The sequence below is a fragment of the Episyrphus balteatus genome, chromosome 1 (genome assembly GCF_945859705.1).
Source record: "Episyrphus balteatus chromosome 1, idEpiBalt1.1, whole genome shotgun sequence".
NCBI classification, from domain to species: domain Eukaryota; kingdom Metazoa; phylum Arthropoda; class Insecta; order Diptera; family Syrphidae; genus Episyrphus; species Episyrphus balteatus.
Window position 1 is genome coordinate 80733167 of NC_079134.1, and position 23959 is coordinate 80757125.

At 30.6% G+C, this 23959-nt stretch overlaps 1 protein-coding gene across 7 annotated transcripts in view; it reads left to right on the top strand.

Moving 5' to 3' along the window:
* Window positions 1–23959, top strand: part of LOC129907232 (solute carrier family 12 member 6) — a 758459-nt gene that overhangs the window by 307327 nt on the left and 427173 nt on the right. For all 7 annotated transcript variants that reach the window (XM_055983333.1, XM_055983338.1, XM_055983332.1 and 4 more), the window contains exon 4: window positions 7653–7786. In XM_055983333.1, coding sequence (XP_055839308.1) covers window positions 7653–7786 — 134 coding nt within the window. The remainder of the gene's footprint in view (window positions 1–7652; window positions 7787–23959) is intronic.

Consider the following 23959-nt stretch of genomic DNA (forward strand, 5'->3'; position numbering starts at 1 on the left):
TTTATACAAAAACCAGAAAGTAGTATAACTTTTTACCTTTAAAAAAAGGTATCGTTTTGTTTTGTTAGTGTTGCCGTTCTCTTTAAATATTTTTTTTTTGATTTAAGGTCGAGTTCTTAATTTAAAATTTTTTTCACATTCAAGTGCTTGGCAGACCGTTTTTGCCACGGCTGACGAGACTTTTTTGTTTGCAGTAACATGCCTGGGGATATCCTTAAACATATTTCATAGGGCTGAATACTAAGCAATTACCTGCAAACTTTAGGTCGCTGGCTCTTAGACTATAATATTCACATTGCTCGTGCGGGGATATAGGTAACGGATTAGATATGTGGGTACATTTGTAAGTACTCACTTGTTTTTGTGTAAAAATGTGTATTGACATTTGACATGTGCTTGTGCACAATGATTTGCATATTTAGGTTGATTTCTGGGTTGTATTGTTTATTATAGGTACCTACTACACTCGCGCGTGCGGGGTTATATAATATAAATATGTCCTTTTGTTTTTCATTGTCTTTGTTTATATGTTGCGGATTCGGTTTTTTTTTGTAGGTTACCACAGAGAATTTTTGCAATTTTAGGTATAATAGTTATATTTTCGCGGGGGAATGGGTGAAGGGTTATATTATGAAAGTTATTTTTGAAAACTTCCCTAAGCTTTGATTACCTACATACCTAATTGAAAAATTAATTTCAAGGTTAAAAAAAAAGTAACATAAGTTATAAATGCTGCCTTATTTTTGTTTCCTAATAATGTAGGAATAGGTAAATAAAAATCAAAATCGATTCAATTACGAACTGAGTTCATTGCATTGGTTACTCTAAAAAAAATCTTTATTAAAAAGGTGTTGAAAGTAAATTGGATTGATATACTTACATTTTTGCATAAAAATAATTTGGTAATAATCTTGGTTTGTTTGGTCTATCCAAATTCACACAGCTACATTTATTCAAGGCTAAATTTTATACACAGTCATAATCATAACTATCAATTTATTCTCGGCTAAATATAATGAGTCAATTGAAGCGTTTACTTTTTTCAAACAATCATAATTTACAAGAAAAAGCTAAAAAAATCCTTTTTTATTTTCTCATTATATTAATTTTTTTATTTTAAAAGCTTACAAAAAAAAATATGGAATTTAAAATTTTGAATTCTTCTTAAGAATAAACCATTTTTAAATTTTTACAATGCGCAAAAAGTATAAAAATAATTTATTGAAAACAATCATTTTCATCAAAAAAAGCAAAAAAAAAACATGAATTTTTATCTTCTCACGTCATTAATCCCATTTTTGCCATAACAACCTATAAAAAATCGATCAGGTCTATGATACATCTACAAAAAGAGCTAGAATTTTTTGAACTCGATCAAATTTCATTAAAAAAAGCAAAAAAACATTTATTTTTATGTTCTCAGGCTATGGAATCAATTTTTTTGTTTGACAATCTATAAAAAATAAATACCATGTGAAAGCTTATTATTTCACCTTTCATATATATATCTCATTTCAAAGATGCCTACAAGAGAAGTTAGAATTTTTTAAAGTCAACTATGTCGAATTTCCAGACTGAGATTACGGTACTTCCCACACTGGTGGCTGTTCGGGGGGGCAACAGATCTCCACTGGTGTTTTGAGGTTTTTCGCAAGTTTCTTGATTTAACATTGTGTAGCTTGTAGTTAGTCTACCGTTATGTGTGATATACCTAATGAAAGGTAATTGTATCAGGATGCTCATAAAAATAATAATAAAATTTCTATCTTCTCTTGGTCATAAGTTATAACCTGGGGGTACATTCTATAAAAAACGAAACGAAAACGATCGTTCGTTTTTGAAAAACGAAAGAAAATTTGCTACAGATATAGAACAAATTCTTTCGTTTTTCAAGTTGTATGAATTAAACCTTTCGCACACACGAAAACGTTTGTTCGTTTTCGCCATACAGAATCTCACCCCTGTTGAATTCTAAAACTTTATTTTACCGTTATCTCAAAATTGTGTTTACGAAAATGATTGAAACTTCACACACATATATTCGTAGTCATGGTCTATCATTGCTCTATATACTTTATTTCGTATCTATTAAAAAAAAAAGATAAAAATAAATAACGATGAAAATCGGTTAAAAACGGTAAAAAAACTTGTTTCTTCCGTTATTCAGTCAAAACTCACTAAACGATTCCAAGTTTTTGCACATGTATGCATGCCAAAACTTACATATCCTATGAGTTTGAGATGTGTTGAACGCTCCAAAAATAAACTAAAATCAAAAATTCGCGACCTTAGGACAAGAAGGTTCTATCTGCACTCTTATCACTTTAGAGAAAACGAAGATGTAATATTTCATCGTGTATAACTTTTCTACCAAAACTTGATTCTAATCATGTTCTTCAATTTTTACATTATATTGTTTCATGGATTTCGTTGCATTAATTCAATAAAAACTATAAAGAATAGTTAATCAATAATTTATATTTAAAAAAATCGATAGGACTTTGTTGCTCAACGATAAGGTAAATAAACATAGGACAAGAAGGTTCTAATTACCAGATAGAACTTTGTGTCACGGTAAGGAATTTAGTTTTTCAGATAGAACCTTGTTTCTTTTTTGTAAAGGTAAAAAGTGCATGGATTAATATGATTAAGATACAAAAGAAAATAGTTCAGTAAGAATAATGGTTTTGTTTCGTTATAGAATCTTTATTTATAATAATTATAAAAGAAAAAACAGAAAGTATGAAGTTTCATGTACACAAGTAAAAAATTAAATAAATTCACAGCATTTTTTAATTATATTGAATTCACAGCATTTATTTCATATATTTAGGAATGTAGGTGTTGCACTGGTATTGTGCTTAAACAAAAAAATAATTTTTCGTATCCTTTACGGGGTTTCATCATCATCATCTTCTGGAAAAGAAAAAAAATACCGAATTAAGTTTTAAATAACTTACTTAATTTAAGTATTACTTTGTAGTAGGGTTTCCAGAGCATCTCTTTTAAAGAGAACATGTTCTCTTTTTCTACGCTGATCTTTTTTACACTCTCTTTTTTCATAAAATTCTTTTTTTGTTCTCTATTTTTCAAATGTCCTCTTTTTAGTCTCTTTTTTATTTGCCTGAATAGTTTTTCCAAAATGTAACAATTCCGTCTTCCACTTTAAAATTTGTTTCAATTTTGCCCATTCACCATGTAGGTATGTAGATGCCCATCTGTCCGTTAACGTTCTTTTTTTTTTAGTTTCGATTTATTTTATATTTTCTTTTACTGTACGGATCTTTGATTGTTCTCTTTTTCTTTAAACTGCATTTTGTGTATTTCAAATAATCCAGTCAAATAAAAGTTTCACCTCGTTTTTTTTGCTCAATACCTTCGTGTTGGCATTCTCTAACATATCTCAAAAGTCTAGAAAAATCTCATGTCCGCAAGTCGCGATTTTCAAGGTCAAAGTGCGAAATGGAGATTTTCAAAATTAACAATAAAAGACAATGGTACTATATACACATATGATACATGACTTCGAGGTATTTTTTAATGCTGATACGAAAAAATCTAAAATCAAAACAATCTGACGTCTCTAAAAAAAGTTATACCTGTTTTTCATCTGTCGACCCATATTATTATAACAGTTGCAAACTTACTACCGAAAAACCTTTAAAAGTTATGGTACAGGAACCAAATTTTGCATGAAGGTTTTTATATCCATTATCATTAAGAATCAAAACAATGCAATGCAAAAAGCATTCATATCTATGACAAAATGGTATTTTTTGAGAAAAGGGGAAATTTTGGGATATTCACTAAAAAAACATTCTGGTACGATCTTGGAATTAATGCTAATAGGCTAATTTTTTTGTTTCTATCTTTTGTTTGGATATTCTATAACTTATGTCAAAAATCTAAAAAAATCTCATGTCCATCTCTGCAATAACTGAGGAGATGGAGGCGTTTTGCTTTGAAAAACAAACTTTTTAAAAGAAAGTACTGTTTGATCAGCTGATCCTGTTTCCTCTATACCTACTGTAACTGTGATTGTTGTTTTTTTTTGTAATCAATTGCTCTCTTTTTTGTTCTCTTATTTTTTCTTCCAAGTCCTCTTTTTTTAAAGGTTCAAAAGTAAAATGTTCTCTTTTTAGTAAGGTTCCAAATGGACACCCTACTTTGTAGTAAGATTTATCCGCAGAGCTCATGTACTTAAACATACTTAAAAGGTGCTTCTCTTTTTCCTTGGATATGCCGGGTCTAGATGGAACGGTTTCGATGTCTTCCTGCAGAATTGGAACTTCTTGATCCGAAACCTTACTTTTACGTGGTCTTGTTCCTATGCGCCTTACTACAACAGAAGTCATGTTTTCAGCATCGTAGTCTAATGAATACTCGATTTCAAACTCAGCTTTTGTAAATTTCAAAATTTTCAATTTGGAAAATGGTATATTTTTATAATCAAAGCAAATTTTTGAATATTTGGCGAAATTTTTGAAGTCATAAGATTGCATTTGAATTATGACAAGTGGTCTACGGGTGTTGACAGTTTTAAGAAGCCTTATGAGGCCCATAGGAGAGAAATATTCATTTACAGATAGATGTTTTTCTATTTGGCTATGGGCGTTGTCGACCTCTTGTAGTGCTGAATGTCCAGGCAGGGAGTATTTTAATGTAATACTTTCAACATATGGATGAGTTTTTATGAAATGTTGTATAGCCATTATTGAGTTCTTGTTTTGAGGGACACAAGAATCGGACCAAGTTATAAAATTAGTGATGTCATTTTCTTCAAACACTCTCTCAAAAATTTTCATCAAAGCAGCTGAAATGTCATTTCCACTTCTTCCACCAGTGTATTCTGTCCATATAGCACAGTAGATCTTTTTAGTCGTCGACAAGTGTGTAGTTAAATTATATATATTTAGTTTTGAGTTGTAAAACATTGGTCCAATTTCTGCTCTTGGACAGGATATAACATTTTGCAGATCAAAAGTTAATATCGGGATCCCTGACTCCTTATCAAGAGCCTTTTGATCTCGCATCATTTTTTTTAAATCGAGGTGAATTTCATGTTCTCTTATTAAGATCTCAGTTAGTGCATTCTCTTTCTCTGCAGCACGATACGCCTCACACTTTCCACATTTATCCGATTTCGGTCGATGAAAGTCTAAATTGAAATTTGTGTTGAAGACGTATCTGTAGTAACTTTCTTTGACGGGTTCTTCAACAGTATCTTTGTACAAATGGTACATCTTAGTTATGACAACTTTGTTTCCGGAATCCGCCTAACCGATTTTTTGCCTTTTTCACACTTTTTAGCTATCCCAGACACATTATGTTTGTTTTTATGCGCATTGTAAACCGATTTCTGTGATATTGAAAATGTAAAAGACAATTCTTTGTTGACTTTATTTCTTTTTTGGGTACTGCTTTTCCTCTAGAACTAATATAAGCCTCCCCAGCCTGATGTTTTTTCTGTCTAACGTTCCTCTTCCAGGTTGTTTCCTTGAGTAACCGTTTATGTGTTTTTTTTTCAATGTCTGTGTCAATCTTTGAATCATTGAACATCTCATCTGCCCCTACCTGACTTTTGTTTGCTTCAGAATTATCTTGCTGTGGTGCTGGATCATTTGAATTCAGATTTAAAACATCAACTTCAGGTCCCAAAATGACGAATTCTTCAATAACCACTGACATATTATCTAAATCAATAATATCACCATCTTCCATAGTAAGAATCTCTGAATTCATTATCTTAAAGATGGGAATATTATAGCAAGTGTTTTAGGTCTTACAAGGTTTACTTACAGATAAATAATAATAATTAGTACGAGTTCCAAAAAAAAAATAAGTATTTATCAATTTATACACAAGATAAATTATTATTATCAGCCTTACACAATGAATTTTTACACCAAATAAGATAAAATTAGACAAAAAACAAACTCATGGAATTCAAATTTAACAGTAATTCCAAGGAGTACTAGGTTCTAATGATGGTATGTTTGAATAGTCATTAACAGCAATAAGGTTCTATCTACAGCGTAAAATTCAACAAGGTTCTATCTACGAAATATTTTTTGTTTTTTAAGGCAAAAAGTTCTATCTGGCAATTAGAACTTTGTGAACTTAAATTCATATTCAGTGTTTGTAGATAGAACCTTGTTGGCTTCAATTTCATGAGTTATTTCATAAACGGAAAGAGATAGCCAAATTTGGATGGCGGCAATCGAAAGACCGTAGCCTTTTTAGTGTAATGCAATATATAACTCAATTTTGGAAAAAATGTCAGTTAGAACCTTGTTGTCCTAAGGTCGCGAATTACCCAAAAATACCCCTTAAAAACAAGGTGTTTTTCAAAAATTCATATTTCGAATTGCAGAGTGTTGGAAAAAATCCGTATTAGACGCCTAATTTTGTTCTCTCATCTTTCACCTGGAATCTTTAGAATTGTCAAAAAAAATTTCCTTTACCCAAAATCATCATTTTGTCATAGCCCCAACACGTGTACAACGTTCAAACAAAACGTTATAGCTTAGATTCAATTTTTTTTTAGAATTTTTTCTTAAATGCAGTTATTCTTAAATTAATCTCATCTATCTATAGCAAAAAAATTCAACTCTGTACGACTTCGTGTTTAGATTTAAGCCCAAATTTCGTCATTCCGTTTTACCCCTGTTTACCACAGTAAATGACAGAATTTTAAAAAATCCTTTATTTGGATAAAGCTTTAGGTTATTATCTTTCAAAAAAGCTATAGAAGATTTTTGTATCTTTAATAGTTTGGTTTTAATTTTTAATTAAAATTTTTTGCCGCACTGCGAAAGTGCGAGAGTGTAACGTTAGAAAATGGCGTCACTTTTTTGTGGGGGCTGCCATGGTTCATCGATTTATAAGACGTTACCACGTCAAAAAAGAACAACAATAATAGAGTTAAAAATTTCTTGCATCAGAACTTCCTTAGTGCACACTCAGCGATCAAATTTCGAACACACCTTGGAATTTGAAGTGAGCTGTCAAAAAGCAATTTGTCATACGACGTATTCTATGGGTCACCCCTTTCTGTCGGATGGGTCACCTTCAACGGATCAAGATGATTTCCTGCGAAAATACACAAAATTATTAATTTATAAAATTGCTGCGGCAGAACACTAAGCAACATTTCACGAATGCATACCTTTTTTTTGGATTAAAACTTTCCAATTTTATTTATAATAATTAAATAAAATAAAGTGACACGAGACCAGTCTTTGCATAACAAAAATAAAATGACACTTTGTTATTCCGTTGCCTTTTGTCTTTCCTTCGTCAATTATTCTTTTCGCGCTTTTCACCACACGTTTCTCCTTCGATTTTGTGTTTATACACAAAAAGTTGTCTATGTGTGAGTAAAACGGCGTGTCCAAATGGAAAAATCAAACAGAACTCCGTTTTCTTGCTTGAAGGGAAATTATTCTCTTCAGATCCAAAATTATACATCGTTCAAAATAATTATGCCGATAAGTGTAGGTTACACATCATCACGTCTGCCGGGTCAGCTAGTATTAATACAAATATTATAAAATATTATAAAATATAATAAAATTTAATAATTTATTCAATAACTAAATTTTGTTTTCACCGACTTGTAAATAATAATACTACCGCACTTTTGCATATAGGCACCTTGATCGGAGTATTCCTGCCCTGCATTCAAAATATTTTTGGTGTAATCCTTTTCATTCGCTTAACGTGGGTAGTCGGTACCGCTGGAGCTGTATGTGGATTTCTTATAGTGCTTACTTGCTGTTGTGTGGTAAGTTATTATCATTTAATAAAAACAAATAAATTTACAACTTACTATTTATATTATTTATAGTATTAGCATTATCTGTCAAAAAATTGCACGTGATTTTTTTAATAGTCCCGTTCCATTGGAGGTGGTAGTTTACTCATGAGTAGATCTAGTACCTACTAGAATTAACACATGATCTTCTACTCGAGGAGATAGGAATGTGTAGTTTTTGTACTAGATTTCTATACTCACGAGTAAACTACCACCTACAATGGAACGGGGCTAATGTTAAATTTTCCAGATACTCCCTGTTTCAATTTCAGTCTTACATACACACTAAATTTATGTTGATTGGATCTTTATAAAGTGAACGCTTTTTTGAGTTCTTCATTGACTTAAAGCTTTTGTTTCAAGCTTTTCAATGGTACCATTAACATTCATGCATGTCGATTACATCCTGATCAATTATCGTTTTTACAGAACGCAAAGTTTGATTTTTTTTTTTTCTCCTAAGTACAGTTAAAAATGGTTGTTATTATTATTTTCCTCCTACTTCGTCCCGTCAATTTAGACATAAAAATAGTGGTTAATAACAAAAATTCCTGGAAAGCCAAATACTGGTAGAGAACTAGGGTTTACCATTAAAAATAAGTTTCAAAAAGCCCTATCAATCCTATGTGTGCTACAAAAGTTATTCGGGGTCAAAGGTCAAAATTTTATGTTTTTTTTATTTTTCTCGAAAACGATAGATTTCAGCAATGATTTTTAGCCTAAGTGCTACCGTTCGCGAAATACCGCGATTCTAAGTAACATTGTACATGATATGCACATATTTCCAACCACTTGTGACGTAGTGTACTCAGCGAGTATTTTTCACCGTGGTTTATGCAAGGAAGTGGTTTAAAGGAAGTACTCGATGAAGTTTATGCACCTAGGGCTTTAGAGTTAAGAGAAAATGCTTTATGGCCATGCTAACGCGAAAGCAGCTCGAGCCTACAGGGGAAACCACGATAAAAAAAACGCACCGAGTACACTACCTTATAGGTGGTTGCAAATGTGTGCATACCTATAATGTGACTCTTTATATTATATACGGACATAAGAATAATGCAATTATGAAATGTATTTAAAATTAACTCTCTCTTTCCACTCATTATAAGAACTTTTTGAAATGTTGCAAAGGATTTCTTCGTTTTTATGATTTGGAGTGGACCCATCGACAATTTGAGGGTAGGGATGGGAAAAACCGGCCGGTTTAAACTGGTTTCGGTTTTTTTGAATCGGTCAACCGGTTTTTTCGGTTTTTTTGCTCTCCTCGTTTAAACTGGTTTTTGCAAAAAAACCGAACAACCGAAAAAAAACCTAGTGAAAAAAAACGTCGAACAAAAAAAAGATCCGACGAGACAAAAAACTGAAAACCCTCAAAATTTTCATTTCCTCTCTCAACTAACGATATAACATATACCTAATCATAAATTTTCATTCATATTTAGCTTAAAAACTTCTTCAAAACTCCTACTAAGAGTGAGTTAAGAACTCTTATAACAATAGTGCCTGGCTACCATAGCCGTAGCTAGGATTTCATTTCGGGGGGGGGGTTAGCTCAGACCAAACAAATTTTTTTTTTTAGAAATCACAATACTTTGTATCAACTATATGTAACTGCAATCGATACTAAATCCCCCTAAATCAAATAGTCATTTGAACTGTGTAGAAGCGAAAAATTTGCCAATATCCTTTTTAAGTATTTTTTAGGAGAGGAATTCGTAGTTAAAAGTTTAAAAAAGCCCTGCTTACGGTAAACGAATTTAAAAATGGCCGAATATTCAGTGGCATCTCTAGTTTTGTAGGTACAAAGAGTGATAAGTTGGTTGATATAAATTGCGAGCGTTAGCGAGCAAGAAAATTTTTTTTAAGAAACAAATTTTAACCATTCTAAGGCTTTATAAAAAAAAATTATTTCGTACAATTTAATATATAAAACATTGAAAAATGGACTTTTTCTTGCACAGAAATTTTGTAGCAGAAAATTGACAGGTACATTCTATCTATTGAGTTCTAAATGAAATTAGCAATACTTAAAAACCAAAATTTTAAATAATCCAAGTTGTTTGACATGAGCTAATTACACTGCTCAACAAGGTTTTTGTAACAGAAACCAGGGTATAATTTTCTATAGGCTGAGCTCGAATCCGAAGTCAGAAAAATTCTATCACATCACGTTTTGGAGATATTCCCGTTAGAAAATCGAAAATGCCGATTTTTACCATTTTTCAAAGTTATTTTTTAGCGTTTACTTATTATTTTTTTTAAATTAAATTTGTAACAGTTTCTAAAAGAATTATGCCAAAATTTGAAAGCGATATTTGCTATTAAAAGCAAATAAATATGAGATGCCCCAAACACTTTGATTTCAAGTCATGATTTCTCGAGGAAGAAAATAGACATTTAAAAGATTTAAACGGATTTAGAGAGACAAAACTTAATTCTTTTGAAAACTGTTACAAATTCAATTTAAAAAAAATAAGTAGGTAAACGCTAAAAAATAACCCTGAAAACTGGTAAAAAGCGGCATTTTCGATTTTCTAACGGGAATATCTCAAAAACTTGATGTGATCGAATTTTTCTGACTTCGGTTTCGAGCTCAGCACACAAAAAACCTATAGAAGAGTATACCCTGGTTTCTGTAACAAAAAAGAAGTTTAATTTTGTTGACCAGTGTTATACTTCACTTTGAAATTTAACAATAAACTGAAATTGTTTAATTTTATAATTTGAAACAAAAGAATAACGAAATGTTGTAAATACAGTGCTTTGCAAAAGTATAATCGCACCATATATATAAAACCGAGTATTGCAGCGACACCCTACTATTTTTTTATTAAAGGGGATCAAAAAACAAGAATATTGAGAAGAACAAAATGTCCCGTTACTTTCTCTTATAATTTTTAGAAATAAAAACAAGTTTTTCTTCCATTGTAAAAGTATAATCGAATTTTTTTATATTTTGAGTATGGCCAACAAGGTTTTTGTTACACAAACCAAGATATACTTTTCTAAAGGTTTTTTATGTGCTGAGCTCGAATCCGAACTCAGAAAAATTCTATCACATCGCGTTTTTGAGATATTCCCGTTAGAAAATCGAAGATCCCGCTTTTTGCCAGTTTACGAGGTTATTTCTTAGCGTTGGTAGGTACTACAGTCTCTGAATAAATCGATACATTTATTTTCGCTTACATACTGGACTTAAGGTTAACATAGAACAAAAGTGGGTTATAAGCAACTGAAGATATCTCGGACAGTAGAAAAGATGTCTGAAAGATTTAAATAGATTTAAGGGTAATATTTCAAAAACGAGATGTGATCGAATAAGTCCGTCTTTGGATTCGAGTTCTAGCACCGAAACCCTTTGAAAAAGCATAGTTTAGTCTCGGCACCAAAAACCCTGCATAAGTACTTGTGGTATTTAAAGGGTTTTTAAAAGAGCATTTTAAGGTGTTAACATAGTGCTTAAGGAAATGGTCAAAGAGATAAAAACTCTTTGTAATGGACCAAACAATTTTTGTTTTCCTTTATACAAACTTCATCGACAGCTTCTGCAACGATGCAAAATTGGTAGTGATTTTAAGGGAGATTTTCATATAGGTAATCAAATCACTAAAATACAAAAACAAATCATTTAGTGCTGCACATATTAGATTTGTATATGTTTATAATATATAGGTATCTTTTGATTTTCTGAAAAAAAATTTCGGGGGGGGTTAAAAATCACATGCGGTGGCTACACACTGTTGTGCCCAATCACGTTCCACTTTTACATTTTCTAGGAACAAACGTCAAAAAGAAGAAAAATTAAGAAATGGAACTGTACTGCCCTCAGAAAATTCAGTTCCCTTCGTGAGCATCTTCCCCTTAGGCGATTCAAAAATCACCGTGTAGCCAGGCACATAGCAAACTTAAAAAAGCTTTGCTTAGGGATTTTCTTCGAAAAGTTTTTTTTTTGGATGACAAATTAAGTTAATTTTTTTTTACTGTGAAATCAAGCCAAAAAAACCGAAAACCGGTTTTTCCCAAAACCGGTTTTTTGGCCCGGTTTAAAACCGACCGGTTTAATCGAAAGAAAAAAAACCGGAAAAACCGAAAACCGGTTTTTGTACTAACAACCGCTATCCCTATTTGAGGGTTGAAATTCGTTTGCACACAATTTTTTTTCTTATAGTAGATACTTGTCACATATAGCTAAAACTGTTTCTATTTAAATTATTTTTTTAGCTATTATAAGTTTCTGTGAATATATTGAGAAAAAAAAATAATTTATAACTCGAAGAGAAATGTATTTTTTTTTCTTTTCCTTGTTGGTATCAACATTTAAATACTATCTCGCTCTCTCCCATTCAATACATTCAATCTATAAAAATCAACCCTCTCTTTGCTACTCAAGGGCGTAAACAGGTTTACTTCTTGGGAGGGGGGGGGTTTTTCACGCTGAAATTTTTTTTTTACAAAAGTATAAACTTGAAAATGTGCTAGTTAAATTACAAATATTTAAATTTGTTCGTTTCGCATTTTGAACCGAACAGTATCGGAGAATTACTAAACAAAGAAAGTTATATGATTCGTTTTGCTTTAGTTTAGCCTTAGCCTTGAGCCCAATTGCTTAGACCATCCTGTTCTAAAAATTAAACTGTATAGGTACTTCGATTTTCCGCTAGCCCAAAATCATTTTTGAAGATACATACTATGAAAATCTTCTTTATTAAATAAATGTGGTAACTTTTTAGTTGAAAGTCTTCCTAGAAAAACGAATCACAAAGTTAAAAAAATAGCATTTCGAAAAAAAATATTTTTTTTAAATCTTATGCAAATTTTATTTGACTAGGGGGATAACATTTTTTATAATATATTAAATTGGCTCTGGTTCTTCATTTCTTTACAAAATTTTGTTTTGGTTTGACGTTTTGTATTTGACAAAATTGTAGTGTTTGTGAAAATGTGTGTAAATACGTCTCGATTTAAAAGGATCGATTCTTCGGGAAAAAGTAGCGAATTTTTTTTTGATTGGAATTCATTTAAGGAAAAAGTAGCGACTGCAAGTCGACTGCAGATCGAATTTTTGGTTATTGAGAATTCGACATATAATATATTTTCTTTTGCACTATCAAGAACGTATTTTTTTCTAGGTGCCAAAGAAGAAAAACATTAATCGCCACATGAAAAAACATCCATTTAAAAATGAACTGACTGTGAACTCCTGGGAAAATTTTGGTGGTCAACGTGTTAAGGATACGTTTAAAATTGAACAACTTTTAAGATTGCTTAATAGAAACGACCGTTATTTTGTTTGTTGGTTAAGAGCTGCTCACTAAAAATATGACAGCATCTTCAAAATAATATGGTAAAATAGTTCGTTGACACCAAAAAATTTTTTCACTTTTCATTTTAAAAATCATCTTAATTAAGTATAACTTACCAAATTTTTGTTTAAGATTTGACTTCTTGGGGGGGGTCATGGACCCGTGAACCCCCCCTTGTATACGCCGTTGTTTCTTCTTCATATATGAAAGAATTTTAAAATGTTGCTAGACAATTTAATTCTTAGACACATGTTAGGACCCATCGCGAATTTTCATCGTTGAAATTTTCTGGCGCAGAATTTTGTTCTACGTGTGACATCTTTACTTGTTATATGATTTTTGCTTTAACCCTTGTACATATATATAAACTATAGTACTATCATGAATTCCATCGACTGAAGCGCCCGGCGCGCCGCACACTGGGGAAATTTGTATGGGAGTGCGGAAAAAATTAAATAAAAACTGAACCACTGAATAGATTTGCATGAAATTTTCGGGGATGACAGTTTTCGTCGTAAGAAATTATTATTATTCATTTCCACTGCCACGCCCTTTTAAAAAAAATTGTGAGAGTAATAAAGAATTCCGATTCTCAATTTACTTGTACTTATAGCATTTTTTTAAAAATTTTTTTGTATTATTGGAACCACCTCATCGATTTTAAATACATTAAATGGAAAAGAATAACTCATAGTAGGTACTGTTGTCGAGGTCCACGTCCACGCAAAATAAAAAACCCAAATTATAGTTAAAAATTATTTAAAAAAAAAAAAACTTTTTTCATTTTTTATACAAATTTTTCAAAAGTTTATTCTTTTAAGAGAGCCATTTTCTCCTCAATTAAATGACTCTGATTCTTCTTAATAAAGGAAGGGGTCAGATGATCTGTATTTTTCAATAATAATTTCAATTTAAATCTTGAGACATTCCATTAGATTTCTGCTTAGATCTTCGCATGAAATGCTTAAAATTCCCATTATTAATAAAATGTATAATAATAAGACGCATAATCCCTTTTCACTCGTTTTTAATTTGAATAGTTTTCAATATATTATGTACATTAGGGTGTCCGTTATTTCCGAAAGTGATGTTTTCGGGGGAGACACCCCCTAGATCGAAAGCTTAGGGCCTAAATAAGGGGAATTTAGCAAAAAAAAGTTTTTTGAAGGTCATTAACCCGTGCCTCTAGGGTCATACTTTCCCCATACAAATTTGTATGGGAAATTTTTAACTCATACATAAAATTTTTTTCTCTCGAGTTAAATCATATTTTTAAGCTATTGCATAGATTTTAACGCAGGCCTGGCATGGGGAGCTAACTAAGAAAAAACGTAACGAAAAATTAGTACATTTATGATGGTATGTGTGTATATGGATATGATACGATTGTACGAAGCTTGCATGGATGTGTGAATGGTTTTGGTTCAGCCAGAGAGGCAGGGATGGAAAATGAGATTTTTCAATTGTACTGAAAATTTCATTTGTATTGTACTAAAATGGGTATAATTGTATTGAAATATATTTTTCACGCGAGTAATTAATAAAATAAAATTTAATCAAAATGTTTCATTTGCAAAAACTCTTAAATTTTCCATTAAGATACATTTCATTAATTTCTGCGTAAAATTGAAATTTTTATTTAATTGCGGTATAGATAAATATGGGGAAAAGTACTTATTCACAAAACACTATGTATTAAAAAAATTAAAAAAAAAAAAAATGCAAAAATCGTGGAGACCTAAATTAAAAGTGCAATAATTGTTGTTTTTAGGTAATGACTCACTTTTGAACTTAAAATTAGTTTTACAGACTTGAAATACTCGGTAATTACCACAACTTTTTAAACAGATATAATGTGAACACATTTCCAGCATAAAGACAAACGTGTTTTCTTTGAAGTTCACGAACTTTAATCTACACTAACATGACTATTCCATTTAAAAGTCTGCAGGACTCCGGGTTTAATGCTTTACATACTTTGAAAATTGTTTTCATTTTTTTCCTGAATTTATAAGATAGTGAATTCAGTTTTTGCATTTCGACTTGATAAGTCTCAGATTCCAACAACATTTTCAATATTTGCTGATGAATGTCGAAAAAATAGAACAACTTGATCAGTTTTATAAATATTTTCAAAAAAACAAGTCACTACACTCAAATTGCAACATTTATTTTAATTCAAAAAATCTGGAATTCAATTAAAACTTAAACAAATAGAGCTCTCGTTTTTTTTTAACTTTCGGTTTCCTCTTTTTTTAAATCTTAGATTGATGCCAAATAATTGTATCGAATTTAAACGAATTGTATTTTTGTACTCGAGCAAACTCATTTGTATCGAATTCGATACAATTGTATCGACTTTTCCATGCCTGCAGAGAGGGTTATATAAATTGTGTTAGACAACAAAAAGAGGAGTAAGGAAGAAGACCATACATTGCTCTGTATTTTCTTTTCTTTTGTTTTCTCTTCCCATTCTTCTCTTCCCATTCTTCTCTTTCTTGATCAACTTTTTGTGATTTGTGAAGGAGTAAAGCGTTGGATTGCGCTTGCGATATTAAATCAGAAGAGAAGAGAAAAAGTATTCTTGTGTTTTCTTATTTTTTTATCTGGAGAAGTTTATGACATGAGATTGTGTGTATGCATGTTTTCATGTGACCTTGTTATTGTATATGAATTGATAGGTAGATACAAAATATAATCATTTGTTTTGTGTAGTGTAGGTAAACAAATTATAATTGCATAAGTTGGTAAAAAATGCAATGCAATAGCTTTACCGCGGCAGTCCTCGAGTGCCACAAGTCTTTTTTTTTAATGTTTGATAATTCTGGTTGGAAAACAGTTACTTTAAAAGATCACATTCAAAATTTCCCGTTAAAATTTTTTTTTATATTTTATTTCGGATTTTGAAATTATTAGCTGTTTTCGTAGTTTTTGCTTTTACCTATCACACAATTTTAAATGCAGTTTTATTGCTTTTTAATTCTTTTCAAATATTGCATTCAAAAATTTTTGAATAAATCAAAAATTTCAATTTTTGAAATTTTTTTTTGAAATGTTTGCCGTTTTTATACGTTTAAATTTATTTTTCTCGAACTACAAAAGATATGTTTACAATATTTTTATTGAATTTTGTTTAAAAATGATTCACCTAAAAAATTACATAAAAAAAGTTGCAAACAAGAAAGGGTAAAGTGTTTAATAATATTTATTTATTATAAAAACGGCAAAAATTTCCAAAAAAAAATTCAAAAAATTGAAATTTTTGATTTATTCACAAATTTTTGAATGCAATATTTGAAAAGAATTAAAAACCAATAAAACAGCATTTAAAATTGTGTGATAGGTGAAAGCAAAAACTACGAAAACAGCTAATAATTTCAAAAACCGAAATAAAATATAAAAAAAATTTTTAACGGGAAATTTTGAATGTGATCTTTTAAAGTAACTGTTTTCCAACCAGAATTATCAAACATTAAAAAAAAATATGATTTAACTCGAGAGAAAAAAAAATTTATGTATGAGTTAAAAATTTCCCATTTGTATGGGGAAAGTATGACCCTAGAGGCACGGGTTAATGACCTCCAAAAAACTTTTTTTTGCTAAATTCCCCTTATTTAGGCCCTAAGCTTTCGATCTAGGGGGTGTCTCCCCCGAAAACATCACTTTGGGAAATAACGGACACCCTAATGTACATACATTTCAGTTACATATAACGAAAATTAATTTTTCTGAGCCAAGTTCAAAAAATCAAATTTAATTTTATTGTAGTAGATTTGTAAAAAAATGTGTTACGAATTAATTTTATTTTCTCTATTTGTCTTTTCGGATAAGAAGCTTGCAGCCAAAAAAACAAAAATCTGACAAAAAGGAGATTTTTTACTTTTCAATTTTCTCGAAAACTAGAAGGCATAGAAACATATGATTTTCGGTGTTTGATAAGGAATTAATAAAGGCAGTGTTCTTCATCATTCAAATTGAATTCAAATCCCCAGCCTTGTCAAAAATAGTATTGGATATGTTTTTTTAAATTTTTTTTTTCAAAATTTTGACTTTGAAATAGATTATTTCAAAAACAATTCACTTAAAGAACTTAATTTAAAAGCTCAAATTAAGCCTAATATTTTGGCTTTTAAAAAAAGTATCATTTATAACTGTAAGTGTTACCATTGATTTTTAATATTTTTTTGTTATTTTAAGTAATTTTTAAGAAAATGATTTTTGCGACCAAATGAAGTTTTCAATCGCCAATAAAAAACGCAGTGGCACCTGGTGGCACCCAAATTTGACCTTAATCGAAAGGGAATTTCATAAGGAAAAAGTTTTTAATAGTCTCTAACTGTAGGCAAGTGTAGCTAAAATAATATATACAAAAATATGAAAAAACCAAGCCATTTTTCTCTCTTTTCTTTAAATAATTATATAAAATAATTAACATCTTTAAAATTAATAATTTCTTCGATTTACAATAGACAAACGATGGCTTCTTTACGGAAAAATAAAAGTGTTTGAGTCGGCTCAAGCTAAAAAAAATTACACAGCTTTAATTTGAGGGTATTTTCACTTCGTTTTTTATACTTTCAACAACTTGTCCCTTTACAAAGCTCTAAAAAGTAAACCGATTTTAGTAATTCTTTCTGATTTTGATTCAGATTTTGTTCTAGAATTTAGAAATACTATTGAAATATTCTCCGAGGAACTTTAAATTTTGGACTTGTTTCCGCAAAATCCCCAGTGTGCGCCGTCTGGTTCAAGAGAGCGGACTTATTCCTGGAATGATTAAGGCAGGAGTGGGGCATGGTAAAAGACAAGGTATGATCATTAGAACCGCCATCTTACAAAATGGGGTAATAAGTTTTTGACATTTACAGGCCTATTCTGGGCAACCTCACTGATGCCTCACAAGTCACAATAATCTCATAACTCGAGTTGAACTCGATTTTGTGACTTTTTCGTATTCTGGCGAAAACCTCACAATCACAAGAACCTCATAAGGTGAGGTGAGTTTTGTTTTGTGAGGTTTTTCGTATTCTGGCGTACCCTCACAACTTGTGAGCCTCATAAGAATTGTTAAAATTGTGATCTCCTTCAGAGCAGGTCACAACTCACAAATTACTAGAGTTTTGACATTTTTTTTTCCATAAAATGTTTTGAGAACAAATTAAAGTTTTTTTTTTATTTGTGATTCAACAAAAATAGAATTAGACCTTATTTTGTTGCATCTTATTGCAGAAAAGAAACTCAAAATTTATAAGCAATTTCAAGAAGACCACCCCAAGCAAATGTGTCCCAAACGTCTGGTATTAGATGTTGGTTGCATCTGCATTTGGATTCCGGAGCTGCAACCTTACCTGATGTACTTGGTATCGTTGTTGGATCCCACATCGCTGTAGATTTATCAAAAGGAAGCAAATAAAAATCACTTCGGTTGAGCTATTTATTTTGTTTCTTTAAAACGGCAACTCCTAGATTGGAAAAAAGGTCAATGGTGGCAGGTAGGGCTTATTGAAAGTAAGATATATTTTGTTTAACTTTAGATATGAAATGGAGAAATCCATTTAATTAATTTGATAATATCCTTATCCTTATGAATTGTTTCTAAAAATTTCAATTTGTTTTGAAGGAAACTCACGACTATCGTCACAGTGAACTTTTGCTGTATCAATATCAAAATCCCAGCTCATCTGCAAGAAGTGAAGCCCTCACACATTTTTGACAAAGTTAAGTAGAAGTGCCATTCTATAAGTACTGGAATTCAAAAACAAAACCATCGACCATACTCCAACGCTGATTGAGTTTCCAAAGGACGAATAAATCTTGCTGCAAAACTCACACGAGAGTGAGTGTCAACAATGGAGAACCTCAACCTTAACACTCTTTAAGTTTGTTATGACGATTGCCTATTATTAAAGGACGCTAACGAATCCCAACATTTAAGATTTTAATTTCTTCCAAGCAATATAAGAAACGAGTACAAAGAACAAAGCTGGTTTTTTTCACGGATGTTTCACGGAAAACAAAGAGAAAAGATATAAATACCTCGGAAATAATCATTTTTAACAAAAAAAACAAAACCGACTTCCATGGATCAAAACTGGGTTTTATGGTTTTTAAAATAGTTCCTATGGCTAAAAGTGAACGAAATTGAAATGGGACCACACTGCAGCCACCAGCTTTCCAATGCAAAAAGAATTATCAAAATTGGTTCACTCAGTCCAAAGTTATGAGGTAACAAACATAAAAAAAAAAAAAAAAAAAAAAAATACAGACGAATTGAATACCTCCTCCTTTTTGGAAGTCGGTAAAAATAAAAAAAAAAACATATAACACACCATTAAAACTATCCTTTTTTGTTCGAACGTATATTTATTTTAATTGAAACTTTTCAATAGATGCAAAAAAAATAAATTTTCAGAAAGTAATTAATATGTTTTCATTGTTGGAATACGGTTTTGAAAAAAGTGTGTTTCACTGTTATACAAAAAATAGTCTGGTTATCACTCTCATGTTGAAAATGATTAGTTTAATCAAAAAAAAAAGTCATGTCTAACACACAGCAGAACCACTTCTAGACCCTTCACAGAATTTTGTGGAGTTTTCACAATGGAAATCATCAGCAGCAAAAATGACTCGCACATGACCTTAAGCGACAAAAGTTTATGGTTTTTTCGACGTGTTCATGGGCATTGATGTGATAGGATTGATGTGACCAAAACTCCAGCATTTTGTCTACGTTATAGCGAGTTCCATGCATCCAAGCACTGTGCAGACATTCGGTTGCCAAGTCGTGCAGCTTGCGTATTGTGTCCGGCGGCAAACTGTAGTGCCAATGGCCTTTCGGGGAATGTTTAAAATGGGATAGCGGAATGCCAATCTACGATGAGAAGCACCTCGTAGCCTTATTTAGGATGAATTGGTTTTGTATGAAGACGAAGAACAAGCAAGCTAGGAGTCACTCATTCACAGTATTAGCGATCTCTTCCATTTGGTTGTGGATTTCCTTGTGCCAATTTGCTCCCAATCGATATAAAAGGAATGAATATAGTACATCTTCAAAGAATAAAAAAACGAAACAATGAAACTTAAATGAATTCATCAATTTGTTGGTACAAACCGATTTCTAAAATTCCTGTACCCAAGGCTTTTTTCTTGTCTCTAGAATTGGAATTGCTAAATAAAATATCAATTCTTTAAAAGAGTCTATTCATTTGAAAATATATGAAGAAATAAGAAATTTTTATTGAAATTTTGAAAATTTCTCATTTTTTTTTATCTGAATTGTTTTGACAAATCAGCTGTCTGTCAAAATAAAAACTCACCTCTTCCTGTGGTGAATTAGCTGTGAGGTTTCTTATGAGGTTTTTCGCAGAATACGAAATTATGACAACCTGATAAGAAACCTCACAAAAAATTGTGACTTGTGAGCCTCACAATTCCAGAATAGCCCTGTTAATTTGGCAAAGTGAAAAGCAACAACAATTTCCAAAACAAATTTGTTTACAACAACAATTTCAATGGGCAGCTGTCAAAACCTTAAGTAGCCATTTTTAAATTTTGACAGTTCTCGATACAGAGTTTTTTCTAATGATCATACCTTCTCTTTTTATACCATGGGAGTGGGGGGCTAAGAATTATCAGATAATGAAGGAGTCATTAAAATATTGGAATATTAAGGGTATTCACGTAACAAGATAATTTTCTACTTTGCAGAAAAACAGAAAATTCCGGTAAAGGTTTAAAAGCAGAAAATAATTGCGTAAACAAAAGAAACAAACAGCTGTTTGTTAAACGTCAAATTGAACTTATAAAATTTGTTTAATTAAAAAAATAAAGTCAAGCTAATTTTGCAAATACTATGCAAAAATAAAAAAAAAATGTAATTTGCTCAAATAAAATAATATTCTCTTTTCAATATTTACATATTTTATTTGTGGTTATCTGAATAATAAGACATAAATCGCGTTTCAAAATATATTCCAGATACGGGTATCGCAGACAGCCTATTCGATAGTTCATTGAACACACCCAAAGTTTATCAGATTTTTTTTTCTACGGTCTCCGCTTCTAACTTGTGAGATAAAATTCTACGATTTGCAGAATATTTTTCCCATACATATTTTGACAGCTCATTTCTACCGATAGAAAATTCTACGATTTCTACGGTTTCTATGGGTTTTCCGGGGTTACGTGAATACCCCTATTATTTAAATATTGGAATATTATTTAAATTTTCAATTTGGGGGGAATGTCACTATTTATTTAGATAGAGGGAGATAGAAAAATGCATACGTAGAAATGGAAATTGTTTATTAAAAATGAAAAAAACTAAAAACGTACAACCACTGTTGCCCATAAGTAAAAATTATTATTTTTATGTAGTTTAGATTAGATTTCTAAGAACTTATTTTGTTTTCAAATAATTTAAAAAAATTGGAAATAAATACATATTATATATTTTTTTTAAACAAGACAAAAAAAGTCTTATGATAAATAGTAATCGCAAAAACATTTAAGTTTTATAAAACACAGAGTTATAAAATTTGAATTTCATTTAGATTCAATTTTTTGACAGCGAAACTAACAAAACGTAAATTCTGTAGAATATTTGTTCGAATCTTCTCTTTTTAATAAGTGAGAAGCACTTTTACTTCTTAGAAAATAATGAAACAATAAATTTCAAACATGGTCTCGAAACATTTCATCAGTACTTGCAGTGAATGTGGCATAAGATGATTTTATTTAAGTGTATATATTTCGGGTTTGTAATAATCTGCTTAAATATTTTAGTTCAATTTGACTAATGTGGCAATCACGTTTGAAATAAAATTTAAAATTGTATTCTTCTTTGGAAATGTTTTATTTTTTTTTGTATTCTTCTTTTTTAAATATTTTTTTCTTGTTTCCTGGTGATTGATGTCAGTTAGAATATTTTGTTTTGAAAACTTGAATACATTTTTGTTTTGGAATTTTTGTTTGATATTTTCTTATATTATTATATTATATTACGCAATGTTGCAACATTTAACTTAACTCTAATTTATTTTATTAATGAAATAATAAAGCGAGTAATGCTATATTATTATATTATGTACTTTAATACTTAGAAACAAAAGCTTTTGCTTTCTTAATACAGGGCGCTCTACAACTGATTATTCTAGAAAAGTGAATTTTTTTAATTAAAAATATGTAGGTATTTACATGTAGATACATTGTACACATACAATGAAGTTTTGAAATTTTTTTTTATTTTAAGATTTTTGTTAAAACTAGACAAAAATCATAAAACTTTAGAAAACATTTAACATTTTGTTATGTCAAAAACTAATAACCTTCCTTTGAATTTCATCCGCCTCGATGACGCTCCCCTTTATTTTTAAGTTTTTAACTTTATTTACTTTAAAATGATGCAGATTAAAACTTGTTTTTATATCATCAATTTTAATTATAAAGTAAAAACTATACCTAATAAATAATATATGTTGCAACATTGAATATAGTAAATAAAAGTCCCAAAACAAAAATCTATTCCAATTCGCAAAAATAAATTATTTGATTCAAAAATTCCCAAATTACCTACTACACAGAGAAAAATATGACCCGCTTAAAACTAACAGATTGCCATACTGTTTTACCTTCCATACATTTCAGAAGGAAATCTTATTAAAATCAACGATTAATAAGGTTTTTTTAAGGAGATTTCTTATTATTTTTATAGAGAAAATCTTATTAAAATTTGACTGAAAAGTTGATTTTTTTTTTGCAACTTAGCACTAGAACAAAAATCGCGATCAATATTTTCATGGCAGGTTGGTTCAGGTGGTAAGGTGGGCGACTAATGATTTGAAGTCTCCAGTTCGATTCCCAGCCTGGTCATGGTTTTTTTTTTTATTTTTTTGCAGATTTTAAAACAATAAGGAAAACCCGATTGTTTTAATAAGGTTTCCTTCTTGGATGAAAACCATAGAGAAATCTTATTGTTTTTGTTCTATTTTATGTGGTCTATTTTTCTCTGTGTATCACATAGAAAACAAGAAATAAACAAATCGTTGTAAACAAAAAATATTTTGTTTACATTTCTCCTCCGCTATGTCCAGGGAGTCGAAATTCAAACATATGATTTCCGTTTTTTTCTTTATCCTTTTAAAAAGATGAAAGTATTTTTCTCCCTCTTACACACGTATTGTATTCCTTCATTCTACTTTCCAAAGCTGGAATAAAGCTACCGCAGCGCACCCTAGTTAAAGGAAGCGGACCTAATAAATTCACGTTCATGATAGTACTATAGTAAAAAAGATTACGACGAAGAAGTCAACACAATAAAACACTTAAACACATAGTAATAACAAACGGCAAACCAGAAATGATAGACAAACTTATTTACAAAAATAAAAAGAAAATAAGAAATCAAAACAAAACCAACAACAACAACAATAACCCAACAATAAGTTCAAAATACATATCAATCGAATGAATCATGAAACATTTTACCACAAATAATAAAAAACGAATTTAAAAAACACAACATTAATATATCATTTAAAACTAACAATAATATACAAAAAATATTAAAACCTAAATCCAAAAAAGACACCAAAACATGCTCTGGCGTCTACAAAATAAAATGTGATGATTGTGAACAATATTATATAGGACAGACAGGGAGAACATTTTATGAGAGATTCACTTAGCACAAACAAAAACATAATACCAAATCCACCTACGCATTGCACAAGAACCACAATTACACATGAAGTACTGAGTTTTTTGATGGAAGAACCTTAAGCGGCACACACCGGAGCGACAAAAACAAAACTTTTTGATTTTTTTGTGTCGGTGTCATGAT